The sequence below is a fragment of the Rhincodon typus genome, chromosome 8 (genome assembly GCF_021869965.1).
Source record: "Rhincodon typus isolate 14 chromosome 8, sRhiTyp1.1, whole genome shotgun sequence".
Lineage (NCBI taxonomy): Eukaryota > Metazoa > Chordata > Chondrichthyes > Orectolobiformes > Rhincodontidae > Rhincodon > Rhincodon typus.
The window spans coordinates 40,479,009-40,493,487 of record NC_063339.1 but is presented as its reverse complement, the minus strand read 5'-3'; the positions used below and the strand labels follow the sequence as shown (position 1 = coordinate 40,493,487).

The 14,479-nt window shown below is 41.1% G+C and overlaps 1 protein-coding gene across 1 annotated transcript in view; it reads left to right on the top strand.

Moving 5' to 3' along the window:
- nin (ninein (GSK3B interacting protein)) overlaps positions 1–14,479 on the top strand; it is a 148,797-nt gene that overhangs the window by 86,735 nt on the left and 47,583 nt on the right. The window contains exons 7-12 of the mRNA XM_048600390.1: positions 946–1,113; positions 1,284–1,420; positions 4,231–4,371; positions 6,159–6,333; positions 12,461–12,571; positions 13,172–13,261. Coding sequence (XP_048456347.1) covers positions 946–1,113; positions 1,284–1,420; positions 4,231–4,371; positions 6,159–6,333; positions 12,461–12,571; positions 13,172–13,261 — 822 coding nt within the window. The remainder of the gene's footprint in view (positions 1–945; positions 1,114–1,283; positions 1,421–4,230; positions 4,372–6,158; positions 6,334–12,460; positions 12,572–13,171; positions 13,262–14,479) is intronic.

Sequence of the window (14,479 nt, the reverse complement as noted above, 5' to 3'; positions counted from 1 at the left end):
TGGTCAGTTTTTTCTGAGTTCAGTGAACACAAAGATTCAACAGATAAGTGGAAGAATAAAGAAAGATGTGTTTGTAAATAGCAAAAAGTTAGGAGAAATGGGGAGCAAAGGCAAGGAAATTATCTAAACTTGGAGAACTTTGATGATATAATTTGGAGGAGTGGGTCATGAACCCCTCTCTAAACCTGAGTTCCAATTTTTATTTCCTAAGGGGAGATGATCAGGTGGTCTAAACCTTTGCTTGCCTGGGCCCTTATAATAATTTGAAGAAGTTCAAGAAGATGAAGAGACAATGGACTCAAAACATTAACTCTGCTTTCTCCCCACAGATGCTGCCAGATCTGCTGAAATTCTCCAGCAATTTCTGTTTCAAATTTCCAGCATCTGCAGTTTATTTTGTAATAATCTTCATGAGTTGGTAGTCAAACTAGGCAACTAACAAACTGCATTCATCATATCAATGAGACAGGTTGATGGGATTAAACTTTTCCCTATCCTATTAAGTATGAGAATTTGGGAGTTGTGGCTAGGCTGAGCTCAATCTTTCCTCTCCCAGATGCTGAAATTCCTGTCAGTAGGAAAGGGAAGAGAAACTGTGGAGTAAAACATTTGTTTCATTCAGACATGAGAATTCCTAGCAGTGACTGGGATGAGCCTCATCATTTTCCCCCCTTCAAGTAGATCTGGTAATTAGTTACACGGTGATGCCTGGTAATCTATATCTTCACCTTCTCATTTGCTTCTCCAGCGAAATCCTTGGTGAGAGGGACAGATGCTAAGATGGATATGTCAGTTTTTTATGGGAGTTCAGATTCATATAGCAGGGTTAAGGGGGAGGTTTTCCAGCGCATTTGGAAAGCCAGCGAAACATGCTTTGTTTGTAAGTCATAGATTCAAATCAGTAAGTAAGCTCATTGTATTTTTCTCTCCCTGTTCATGTGTTAGCCATTTGATGAAAGTGGCCGACGCACTGCTACCCCATCTGCTATGACAAGTACAATTGGTCTTCGTCTGTTTTCATGTTTGGATGATGGCACAGGTTACACATCCGCAGATCAGATCTTGGATACCTGGCAAGATGAAGGAATTGAAAATGGCCTTGAAATTCTAAAGGTATGACAATGGATTAAAATCCTTGGGTGAAAAACTGCTTAATTGTATGTAATTGCTTACATTTTATTTTAATCACTGTAAATGGGTGTGAGTGTTGTGTGCCTCTCATTGATGGTGATGTGCTTGATGGATTCTGCATCGTGGCCAACATAAGTGCTCACTGTTTTCAGACCTTGGATTTTGCTCTGTATGGGAAGGTCAATCTGACAGAACTTACCCTGGCTTTGGAGAACGAGCTCCTGATAACAAAGAATGGAATCCACCAAGCTGTTCTGGCTAGCTTCAAAAATGAGATTAGGCATTTAAAGTAAGTCACTTGTTTCTTTTCTTTCAGAAAGAACAAAAGAATCAAAGAATTCTTTCAGATTTCTTTTGCATATGACTGTACATTTCCTAGTTCATATACTGATTTATGGACACTGATTACATTAGTGTCATTGTGCTTTTAGCTGAGACAACTTCTGAAGCCTGATATAGGTGTACTTAATTCTTTCTTACTCATTTCTTTTATTCTATTTTTTCAGTTTTATTTTTGTTTGAATTTTATTTCTGGTAGAAATGCAGGGTGGAATCTTAGCAGGCTCTGAGCGATGTGAGCTATGGTGAGGCGAGTGATAGAATTCGGCAAGAAGTTCAGCAAGGCCCATCTCGACATAGAGATCACTTTGCTGCACCTTGTTCACTTTTTTCAAGTGGTGTGATGAGATTTCCACCAGGCAGCAGAAAGCTCCCAAGTAATGCTGACTATTGCTTGTTAAATGCTTTGCAAACAGTCCAACTTGCCATAGGTTACGATATTGACAAAATCACCATCAAACGATAGCTGTCAGGCTATCAACATGGAAACAGACTCTCAGCGGGTACAACTTGCTACTTGCTCCAAAAGACCTCCACGTTAGACACTGAGCACCAACATCTCAGGCAAACTCCATGGGCACTGATTACATGCACCCACGTCCATAGGCATTGGTATCCAACATGTGCTAGCTTCTCTGAACCTTTATGGCACATCTCTGATCCATTTACAGGATGCTTCAGGATATCAATGATTGCACCTCAGGCTACACTAACATCCATCACTCTAATACTGCAGCAAGAACACTGGGTGCTCAGGGACCTGCACCTAGCCTGTGGTCTGGACCAGGCTGTTTGCTGACGTAGCATTTGCTCTCTCTGAGCCTACCTGAATGCTCATAGTATTCCTGCTTTGCATTACCTTGCCTTGCATTTTTGTGCATTGCCCCTTTCAGCCAGAGATACCAGGCTCATACTATTAGTATGTTACTGTGCCATAAAGCACAAAACAGAGTCAGGAAGCTTGTCATCATTGTCAGCAGGCTTCACACTAGTCAAGGGGGATAACTATTGCTCAGGGTTCCCTGGACTGTAAGTCAAGAACAGTTTCTGAGATCAGTCCTGGTTCTGCTTAGGGCAATCAGAATCAGAATCCTCAATTGATAAGGGATGAGTAGCTGAAAGATGGTGGCACACCCATCTGTCTTATTGTGAGCTGTTTTGCTCCTGGACTGAGAGAAATTGCAAATATTACAGAAGATGGAAGTGGATGGCACAGCTGTTACTGTTAATGCAAGTGAGGAGGTTTCCCAAATAAGTAGGCATGCAGAGGGCATACTGGGGCAGTGATGTTGCGTGTCGGGTGGATCAATTGGGCAAGATGTTGTAGGCAGTAGGGAGTGTGGTTGAACACGAGCCTAGGTGGAAGTGGATCCGGTAACAGAGAGAGAGCGAGTGTGAGAGAGGATGGTGGCACTGTCGCTGACTGGGTGGAGAAAGACATTGACTTTCTTCTTACAGTGATGGGCACTCTTCCAGATGGCTTAGACTGCTGTAACCTGGGTGGCAACCTCAGACCAAGCTGCCTTGGCGGCCTCCACTGCTAGTCCTGGGACAAGAGAAAGTCCTCCCTGTGCACCACCTTGTCCAGCAGGAGTTTCAGGACCCTGCCTGCAAAGCTAGATACCAGTTTCCCCCTGTCTGCCATGTCCAGGCAAATGCCAAGAACCGTACAGGGCAGCTGCAGACAGGCAGTGCACAACAAGGTTTTAACAATGGTGCCAGTGCCTGAGATGCCAGTCAATTCCATGATCTTCAGTGAGTGGCAAGTTGTTCCAGAAATGGTGCGTTGTAAGATAAGGTAAAAATCAGATGTTATTCCTGCTGCATGGGCTGTAATGCCTGTCAATGCTTCACATTTGGTAAGATACAGTGAGAAAATTCACCTCACCATGAAAATCATTCCACCAAACTCAACATGACTTGCTCTTAGAAACCATAAGGTTCGACCCAGGGTTTCTAAATTTGTATTCATTCAACAATTTGAAATGGCAGTAAAGGTCAGTGAAATTAAAAATTTGGGTTCCTGTGATTAGTGATATCAATTAATTTTCAAAAACACATAATGGTGCTTTAGAATAATAAAAATAGGATTATGGAGTACTCTTGTGATGCAGCTTTTAAGTGTTTTGTGCACTATGGCACTGACCCATCAAGATCATGATAGTCTGGGATTTAACCTCATATGTTGGGAGTTGGTCAGTCTTAGCTACTATAGCAGTGTGGATTCCACAATAATACTCAACATCATCCAATGAAGGGTAAAAGATTGGATAAGATATCTGATAACTCCAACAAACCTAGCTGTGAGGTACCTGGTAATCTTCAAAGTTAGGATATCATTCTTAATGTTAGAAAGTGAGTTGTCCAGAAATGTCCTGATACAAGTGACATTGTGAAAGGAAACCGTGGATAAGGGCAGTACTCTTCATTTGCAAAATCTTTGAAACAGTACTGCCTAATGTAACATAAGGGTATATTCTATACACAATCTCTGCTTTCAGTGTCCCTATAAACAATCGTTGCAAACTGCATCAAGTGTATAGTTATAACACTTTGCAACAATGAGGGATCACAAACCAACTCAGTATAATCGACTTTCCCTTTACTTAAAGAAATTTAAACCAACCATGTACAGGACACCCCATAACATCCTTGAACTCGTTACTATTTTCTGTACAATGATTCTTTAACAAAGATTCTTTAATTTCAGTTAAGTACATTGTTTTCATGACAGTTTGTCACAATTACTTCCTCTTTTAGGGAGCGAGTTGATCAGGTTTTAAGAGAAAAAGAAAAACTTCGAATGGACTTAGAAAAAGCAGAAAAGCTGAAAAACCTGATGGCTTCTGAAGTAGATGATCACCATGCTGCTATAGAACACCTCAATGAATGCAATCTCCGGTACTTAACATATTTTGTGACTCAAGTCCATGCACAAGAATCTTAACCGTTTTCCCCTTTAAAGATTGAACTTTTTTTGTATTTGTTTTGAATCAGTTACAATTATATTAGGGTTGTTGGTCAGTTATTTGCAAGGGAAACTCATGACCACTGCCATCTAGAAGGTCAAGGGCAGCAGATATGTGGGAATACAACCAGCTGCAAGTTCCTCTCCAAGCCACATACCATGCTGACTTGGAATTCCATCACTGTTCCTTCAATGTTGATAGGTCAGAATCCTGGAATTCCCTCGCTAACACCATTGTGTGTGTACCTATACCAAAGAGACTATAGTGGTTTGAGAGGGCAGCTCATCACCATCTTCTGCAAGGCAGCTAGGAACAGGCAATAAACACTGATGCAGTCAGCAAAGCCCCCAAAGCCCTGAATGAATTAGAAGTGGAAGAATGGAGACCACAGGATGCTCCCTCCAGGCCAATACTCCCTTGAATTTTTCTTTTTGGTGTACAGACTTCTGAGGTCCATGTGTGACAGCAGCAGCTGAAACCAGAAGTCAATGCATTGGTATGCCCATCATGCCAGTAGGCATGTGTGGAACCTTGGAGCAGCTGAGCTAAACCAGCCACATGGTTTAAAGGGAATGGTGTTCCAGACTATTGTCATTCACCGCTTTGAGCCTGGCCCAAGTAAAGTATTAGCAGAAGCATTGATTCAGATGCTGGTTTTCCTCCATCTTAGTTAGTAATTCAACTTTAGCTCAATAGGGATTGATCAGCTTCAACACAGCAGTAGGAGAATGTATTGAGCACCACATTGTATATAAGACATTCCTGTCCTTCTAACGAAACACTACATTCGACTTGGAATGTAACAAGTTTCTTGCGTTATGTGTACCATACGATTAAAGCAATTATAACAACTCCAAACAATTATTGATAAACTATTCCAGATAAACATATCATTTGCAGCAGTACATTAAAATTAGTTTATGTTTAAGATGAATTAGTCTGCAGTTGCCTTTAGTACAATAGAAGACTGTTAAACACAGTAAAATTGATTCAAAAGGTCGACCTCATCTCTTTAAATACAATTTCTCCAGGAACAGATTCCATCTGCCCATGTCTCATTTATAGATATAAAATTCATTCTGAGAAATCAATTTTAGACCTTTGAACAGGAAGGTGGTTCTATAACAGTTATAAGCCCTGCCCTCATGAGTTTTATTAGAATTAATCGAATGAGTCACTAGATAATGTATTACACTACTACTAAATGCTCCTTATAGTTTTTTTTAACGTATTTGTGGGAACAAGAGAAAGAAAAATCTGGTTGAGGCAACACTGAACAGAATAGTTGAACAAGGTCACATAGTGGATCACGTTGGGAATGAGGAAAGAGCCACTACACAGATTGTTTGATCTTGTGTTGGCAGGTGGTATTGTAAGAGATATAAAGCATAAATATGAAGTAGGTCTGTTTTAACACAGCAGTACTTTCAATATGCTGCAAATCTTCATGTCTGGATTGTGAAAAAGTTCAAAGTAAAAAGTAAAAAGAAACTTGATTTTCTGTTGAATTTCATCATGTACATAAAAATTTAATGGTAACTATTAAAGTCTCATTTCTTTTGTTATTTGGCTATTAAGTATTCGTCTTCAAGCTGAATCCTCTGGTCTGTTTGCATCTGTTTAAAAAATATTCTGCTACCCTAAAGCACCCAAACTTAAACCAACACAACAGATAAGTAGATTCACATTGTTCATATTGTTGTGCTCTTTATTGTTTAGCAAGCTGGACCAAGAATATAGAAATCGTTTTGCTGCTTTGAAGGCAGACCTAACCAAAGAAAAAGACCAGATTTTCCACCAAACCAGTAAGCAAAGAGCAGAACTCGAGAAAGAGATTGAGAAAATGAAAGTGGAAGATGGATACCTCAGGGATCGACTTGCATTGTCATTGAAGGTAACCATTCCCTTTTTCATTCATAATCTCTATGTTTTATATATATACATTCACTAAGAAAGATAAACTACATAGAGTGGTTAGATTCATATTTCAGACCTTACAGCAATATGCCAAAGAATTCTCTTTCAGCTGAAACAAACAACTGAATATTACTGTTCAAACTGAATTTATGATGAAATACTGTGAAGTGATGAATATTGGGGTTGTTATCTCTTCATGGGCATGCAATATCACCCTAACTGCACTACTTTCTTGTTTGTGAAACACATTTGAACACTGGCTTGATTTTCCTATACTCATCTGAAGAACAGCAAATAATGCTAGATTCAGAAGTCTTGACAATTCATTTAGTATCATACACACTTTGCCAAAATGCTGTTCCTCACGTACTGTATACTGGGGCCTAAGTGAATGCAAAGCCATCATCATTAGATTCTGTTGGAGTTATGCTGGAGGAAGGAACAACTTATCTCAATTCCTTGCCATACAAATACAGTATAAGAAATATAGATTCTTGCCATGTGCTGGCAGAGGGCAGTGACATAGTGATAACAATATATATGAAATGTGCAGCATTTCTGCATTAAAACAATTCCTAATATTTCCTGTGTGCACACAGCAAAGCTGCAGTAGTTAACTCTTCAAAAGAATAGCAAAATTTATTTTCCAAATTTGTTTCTATTTAACTTTTCAAAGTACAATTGGGAATATTGAATTTCTTGCTAGAAAGCTAATTTTATTATAAGACTATAAGACGTAGAAGCAGAAATAGGCCATTTGGTCCATCACCTCTGCTCCACTATTCAATAAGATCATGGCTAATCTGATAATCTTCAACTCCACTTTCCTGCCTTTCCCTTGCAATCCTGGATTTCCTTACTGATTAGAAATCTGCCAATCACAGCCTTGATTCTATTTAACAACGCAGCCTCAACACCTCTCTGCAGAAAAGAATTCCATAGATTGACTACTGTCTGAGGGAGAGAATTCCTCCTTATCTCTGTTTTAAATGGATGACCCTTTACTCTTAGATTGTGCCTACTGATCCTAAACTCTCACACAAACTCTCAGCATCTACACTTTCAATACCCCTAATGATTGTAAATGCTTCAATAAGGTCACCCCTCATTTTTATAAATTCCAATGAGTGCATGCCAAATCTACTCAACCTCTCCTCATAAGAACATCCTCCATCCTGGAATCAACCTAGTGAACTTTCTCTGAACTTCTTCCAATACCAGTATATTTTTCTGTAGCTAACGGGGCAAAAACTATTCACAGTATTCCAGTTGTGCTCTAACTAGTGCCTTCTAGAGTTTTAGCAAGACCTCCGTATTTCTATACTGTATTCAATAGGAAATAAAGGTCAACAGACTATTTGCCTTCCCTATTACCCACTGAACTTGTACGCTGCAAAAACAGAAGTTGCTGGAAAAGCCCAGCAAGTCAGGCAGCATCTGAGAAGAACTATCAGAGTTAACGTTTTGGGTACAGTGACCCTTTCTCAAAACTGATGGTAGCTAGGAAAATGTTGGTTTATATTCAGAAGATGGGGAGGGGGTAGGGAGTAAACAATAGGTGGGATAGAGCCCAAAGAGAAAGAAGAGCAGTTGGATAGACAAAGGAGTTGATAACAATCTGGCTAGGAAGGTGAATAGCTGTTGATGGAGACTGTTAGTTGCTTAACAATAGGTAGCGTGTAATGGTAGGCTATGTGATAACAAGGCCTGGTGTGTATGGTAGGGGGCTAGGACATGGGAGAGATCAGGCCCTAAAATTATTGAACTCAATACTGAGTCCGGAGGGCTGCAGGATCCCCAAATGGAAAATGAGTTGTTGTTCTTCCAGCTTGTGCTGAGCTTTGCTGGAACACTGCAGCAAGTCTGAGACAGAGATGTTGGCCAGGGATCAGGGTGGTGTGTTGAAGTGGCAGGCATCTGGAAGCTCAAGATCTTTATTGAGGTCAGAATGTAGATGTTCTACAGAGCAGTCACCCAGTCTATGCTTCGTTTCCCCAATGTAGAGGAGACCATATTGTAAGCAGCTAATGCAGTAGACTAGATTGTGGGAAGTGCAGGTGAAGTGTTGCTTCCCCTGGAAAGTATGTTTGGACCCTTGGATTCTGTGGAGGGAGGAGGTAAATGGGCAGGTGTTAACCTTTGGCATTTGCAGGGGAAGGTACCATAGGTCTGTGGATTTGGTGTTGGAAGTGAAGGAAGAGTGGACCAAGGTGTACTGGAGGGAGCAGTCCCTGCAGAAGGCAGACGAGGGAGGGGAGGGGAATATGTGTCTGGTGGTGGCATCTCACTGGAGGTGGCGGAAATGGCGGCTGATGATCTTCTGAATGTGGATGCAGGTTGGATGGTAGATTAGGACATGGGAAACCTTACCGCTGTTCCGGGAGGGAAGAGAGGGGGTGAGGGCAGAAGCGCGAGAGATGAATCGGACCGGGTTGAGACCCCTGTCGACAATGGTGCTGGGGAATCCTCGGTTGAGGAAGAAAGTGGACATTTCAGAGGCTCCCTTGTCGAAATTGGCCTCACCGAAACATATGCGACAGAGACGGAAGAACTGGGAGAATGGAATGGAGACTTTACAGGAAGCAAGGTGCGAGGATGTATAGTCCAGGTAGCTGTGGGAGTCAGTGGGTTTATAGTGGATATTAGTGGCCAGTCTATTCCCAGAAATAGAAACAGAGATGTCGAGGAAGGGAAGGGAGAAGTCAGAGGTAGACCAGGTGAAAGTGATGGTGGGATGGAAGTTGGAAGAGAAATTGATGAGCTTTTCCAGTTGCAGACGAGAGAGGGAAGCAGCACCGATGATATTGTCGATATATTGGAGAAAGTGTTGTGGGTAGGGGCCAGAATAGGACTGGAACAAGAAGTGGTCCCCGTACCCCACAAAGAGACATGCGTAACTGGGGTACATGTGGGTAACCATGGCCACCCCTCTGACCTGAAGAAAATGAGAGGAGTTAAAAAAAAAGTTGTTGAGAGTGAGGACGAACTCGGCCAAGTGGAGGAGAGGGGTGGTGGGTGGGGATGGTTCAGGCCTTTGCTCCAGGAAGAAACGGAGAGTCCTGAGACCATCTTGGTGGAGGATGGACGTGTAAAAGGATTGCACGTCCATGGTAAAGAGGAGGCGACTGGAACCTGCAATTTGAAAATTCTGAAACTGGCATGAATTGTCAGAGGAATCATGGATGTACATGGACAGGGACTGGACCGGGGAGAGAAGACTGAGTCAAGGTAGGAAGAGATGGGTTTTGTGGGACATGAGCAGGCTGTGACAATGGGTCTGCCCGAGCAGTCCTGTTTGTAGATTTTTGGAAGGCAGTAGAAACGAGCTGTGCGGGGCTGGGGTCTTTCAGCTTGGAGGCATTGCGGGGGAGATCACCAGATGAAATGAGGTCAGTTACCGTAGGTGATACAATGGCCTGATGTGTCATGGCGGGGTATTTGTCCAGGGGAAGATATGAGGAGGTATCTGAGAGCTGGCGCTTAGCCTCTGCAATGTAGAAGTCAGTGCGCCAGACTACATCAGCGCCACCCTTAGCGGCAGGCTAAAGAACAAAGTCATGGTTAGATCCAAGCACACGGAGTGCAGTCAGTTCGGAGAGAGATTATTGGATTGGGTGAGGGGTGGGCAGAGAAATTGAGGTGACCAATGTCACATCGACAGTTCTCAATGAACAGATCTAGTGCAGGTAGAAGGCCAGAGGGAGGGGTCCAGGTGGAGGGAGAGTGTTGGAACTGGCCGAAGGGATCAGTGGGATGGGAAGAGGACTCTTGTCCAAAGAAATAGACATGGAGGTGAAGATGGTGGAAGAAGAGTTCAATGTCATGTCATGCCCAAAATTCGTTAAGTTGGGGGCGCAGAGAAATAAAGCTGAGACCTTTGCTGAGTACAGAATGTTCAGTATTGGAGCACGGAAGGTTAGGAGAGATGGGGAATACCCAACCGGAGGTGGGGATGGAGTCAGAGGGAATGGAAGAGGAGGAAGGTTCCAGAATTGTTGCATCTTGTAGGCCTTAATGCCTAAAAGGAAAAGAAAAAGTTTCTTGTTAGCCCAGTGTTTGAGCCGTTAGATGAAGTGGAACTGCAGAGTGGTACAGTCCTGAGCCAGCATGTTGCAATGCTATTGGAGAGAGAGGTTGAGAATGTGCATGTGGCACCACATGGCACTGAGTGTGGATCTCAGGAAGCGGTGAGAGCAGCTGTCTATGGAACGTTGAACATCACGAAGATACCTGTGATCCTGGGAGGATTCAAAACATGAGGGATGAAATTTCAATTGGAATCCATGTGGGGTGAGTCTGAGCCAGAGGCAGTCACTGAGGAATGTGATGTCGCTGTGGAAATGAGTTTTAGCAAATACCTGGTCAAACACCAGGAGTGACAGTGAAATTAATATCATTGGACAAGAAAAAAAGAGGAGAGGAACAGAACTTCTTCAAGGTGGACATGCCTTGAAGAGATGTGGCAGTGAATTAAATACTAAATAAAATCCAAAAGAACTGTGGATGCTGTAAATCAGGAACAAGAACAGAAGTTGCTGGAAATGCTCAGTAGGTCTGGCAGCATCTGTGAAGAAAAGTGAGAGTTAACGTTTTGGGTCTGGTGACCCTTCCTCAGAACTGATGGTAGCTAGGAAAATGTTCGTTTATATGCAGAAAATAAGCTAAGGAGAGGGTGTAAGCAATAAACGATAGGTGGATATAGAGCACAAAGAGAGAGAAGACCAGTTGGACAGACAAAGGAGTTGATAATGATCTGGCTAGGAGCATAAATAGTTGTTAATGGAGACTGTGAGTGGCTAACAATGTGTAGTGTATAATGGCAGGCTATGTGATAACAAGGCCTGGTGTGTGTGGGGTAGGGGGCTATGACATGCGAGAGTTCAGGCCCTAAAGTTATTGAATTCGATATTGAGTCCTGAGGGCTACAGGGTCCCCGAGCAGAAAATGAGATGTTGTTCTTCCAGCTTGTGCTAAACTTCTCTGGAACACTGCAACAAGCCTGAGACAGAGATGTTGGCCAGGGAACAGGGTGATGTGTTAAAGTGGTAGACAACTGGAACATCGAGGTCTTTTTTGCGGGCAGAATGTAGATGTTCTGCAAAGCAGTCACCCAGTCTATGCTTCATTTTCCCCAAGGTAGAGGAGACCACATTGTGAGCAACTGTATGCTAGTTATTTAAGAGTTTTATCGTATTATGCATAATAATCCACAGATCCCTTTGTGCTGCAGCTTTCTGCAGTCTTTCTCCATTTCAATAATATTAAACTCTTCTACTGCCAAAGTGCATAACCTCATATTTTCCCACATCATGTTCCATCAGCCAAGTTTTGGCCACTTAACCTGCCTATATCCCTCTGCAAATGCTTTGTATCATCCTTCCTCCCTGTTTTTGTATAATCGACAGACTTGGCATTGGAACATTCATATCCAAGTCATTAATATATAGTGGCCCCAGCCTGATTACTTTGGCACTCCACTAGTTACAGGTTGTCATCCTGAAAATACCCCTTTATCCCAACTCTCTGTCTTCTATTACTTAGCCAATCCTCTATCCATGCAAATATTCTATTCCCAACACCATGGGCTCTTATCTTATTGAGTAGCTAATGTAGGGTACCTTATCCAACACCATTTTGAAATCCAAATGTATTATATCTACAGGTTCCCTTCTGTCTCCTCTGCTGGTTACCTCCTCAAAGAACTCTAATAAATTTGTCAGACATGATATCCCCCTCATGAACGCATGTTGATTCTGTTTGATTTTATTATGCTTTTCTAAATGCTATGCTGTTACATCCTTTATAACATACACTAACATACTCCCAGTGACAGATATGAAGCTAACTGGCCTATAGTTACCTGTTTTATGCCTCACTCTCTTTTTGAGTAAGGAAGTTATATTGGCTGTTTTCTAATCCTCTTGGATTTTTGCTGAATCTAAGGATTCCTAAAAGTTTACTATCAGTGCATCCACTATCTATGTGGCTACTTTGTTTAAAATCATAGGATGCAAACCATCAAGTCCCTCACCTTTTAGTCCCATTTATTTTCCTAGTACTTTTTGTTATTGTATTTATTTCAAATGTCTTTTTTTATCTTAAAGGAGAACAGTCGGCTGGAAAAAGAACTTATAGAAAATTCAGAGAAGCTGTTTGAGTTTGAGAACAATGCAAAGAAGTTACAAAATAATTTGGACACTATATTAAAAGAGAAGGTAATCCCATGTGGTTTTTCAAGGTTTGCCATGTGCCTAGTATTGGATGATGCCAGAGGTTTGACATGTACTATGACATTAATTAAAACCTTTGATTTTTGGAGGGGTGTGCGTTAATCCTTTGCAACTAAATTAGTTTAATTTTCTCAAATATTGTAACTGCTGAAAATCTGAAATAAAATCAGAAAATGCTGAAAATACTTTAATGAAAGGTCACAGATCTGAAATAATAGTTCTGTTTTTCTGTTCAAAGATGCAGCCAGACTAAGTATTACCAGCATTACCTGATTTTATCTATCATTAAGTTGCATTGAAGATTCAAATTTGTGCTAGTTGTGTGAATATATTTAACATAAATAGAAATATTGTTGAGACTACGGTAAACATTTAGACCAATAGGAAAAAAGTTCCATTTTTGAAATAAATTTGCTGGTTCTGTTGTTTTAACCTTATACATTTTGATTTTTTTTAAAGCAATGCATTATAGGATATAGGCACCGAAAACTGCAAAGCAGATTCACTGTGCACATATACAAAAGATAAGACTCAAAATGAAATTGTAAATTCTGGAAATATTTTTTTCCCATTTATTGCTTACAGTTTGGAGACCTTGATCCAACCAGTGCTGAATTCTTCTTGAATGAAGAAAAATTTACCCGGATGAGAAAGGAATATGAACAGCAATGTAGAGTAAGTAAACTAAGGCCTGTACTCAATATAATGTGTTAAGCTGGACTTTGGCTATATTTTTAAGTGATAAACTAAGCCAAAGCTATCCAAACAGATTGGTGGCTAATGGTATTTACAGACCAAACTCCAAATTTGTGGGTTGGTTCCATTGTGTCTTTCCTGTTTTTAAGTTTAACCTTCTCACCGTTTCATGTTTGTAATTGCTTTCATCTATTTAAGCTGGCAGAGATTTAACCAGGCTTCCAGAAGAAACTTTTAATAATAGTCAGAGTGAATGTTACTGAAAGCAACAACATTTCCAAATGACAAATTACCAAGAGTGCAGGATATTGTTGATGACATGCATTTACAGCATTTAGTCCCGAAAACAGGGGCTGCCCCAACCACCAGCTACCAGGGCATCTATTCCACCATTATTCTGCTTGTATGACTATCTGTACTGGACACTGCAGGTGAATGCTGCACTTTCTGAGTAAGATTCATGAAGCTTTCATGTTAGGGTGGTTCAGCTTGTAGCTGTAAGCGATGACCCATCTACACAATCATTAAACAGCAGGAGAGTTTAAATGTGAAAATGTGTATCTTTTGATCAGATTGATTATTGAGGACATCGTAGGCATGATAAAGCAGAGATACCAGTGCCTTAGTTCTTAGGTGTGGTCCCAGTATAATCAAGCCTGGCATGCAGGATCATAATAATTGGCTACATTCTCCATAACCTCTCAATTCAAAGAGGCATCCACATGAAACAGCTGGAGCAAGAACTTTCTAATTAGTAGCTAAGGGATGTCATTGATGAATGTGAGGAACCTGAGAATGTAGAAACACAAATACCATAGGCATCTGTAAGATACATTTGGCAGACTTTCTCCTAATCACCATGTGTGCTTTTCTCCATTACAGTGCCACCCTGTATTTCCCATTTGTTCATGTGTGTGTGTTTGCATCCACTGAATTGAAAAGAATGTAGTAATTTAGAGAAAAGGGTAACTATTTTGCTTAAACCAAGATGAGACAAATAGCAGTGAAATGAACTTCCTACTTTTCTTTGAATATGACTTGGGAGATTTCTTCGTCTAGCTGAATTGGGCCTTGTTTCTTATCTCATCAAAAAACTGCATCTCCGACAATGTAGAATTTCCTTAATACTCCGCTAAAAAATTAACTTAGATTGAACTTTGGAATGGGGTTTGAACCCATATCCTACTGACATGGAGA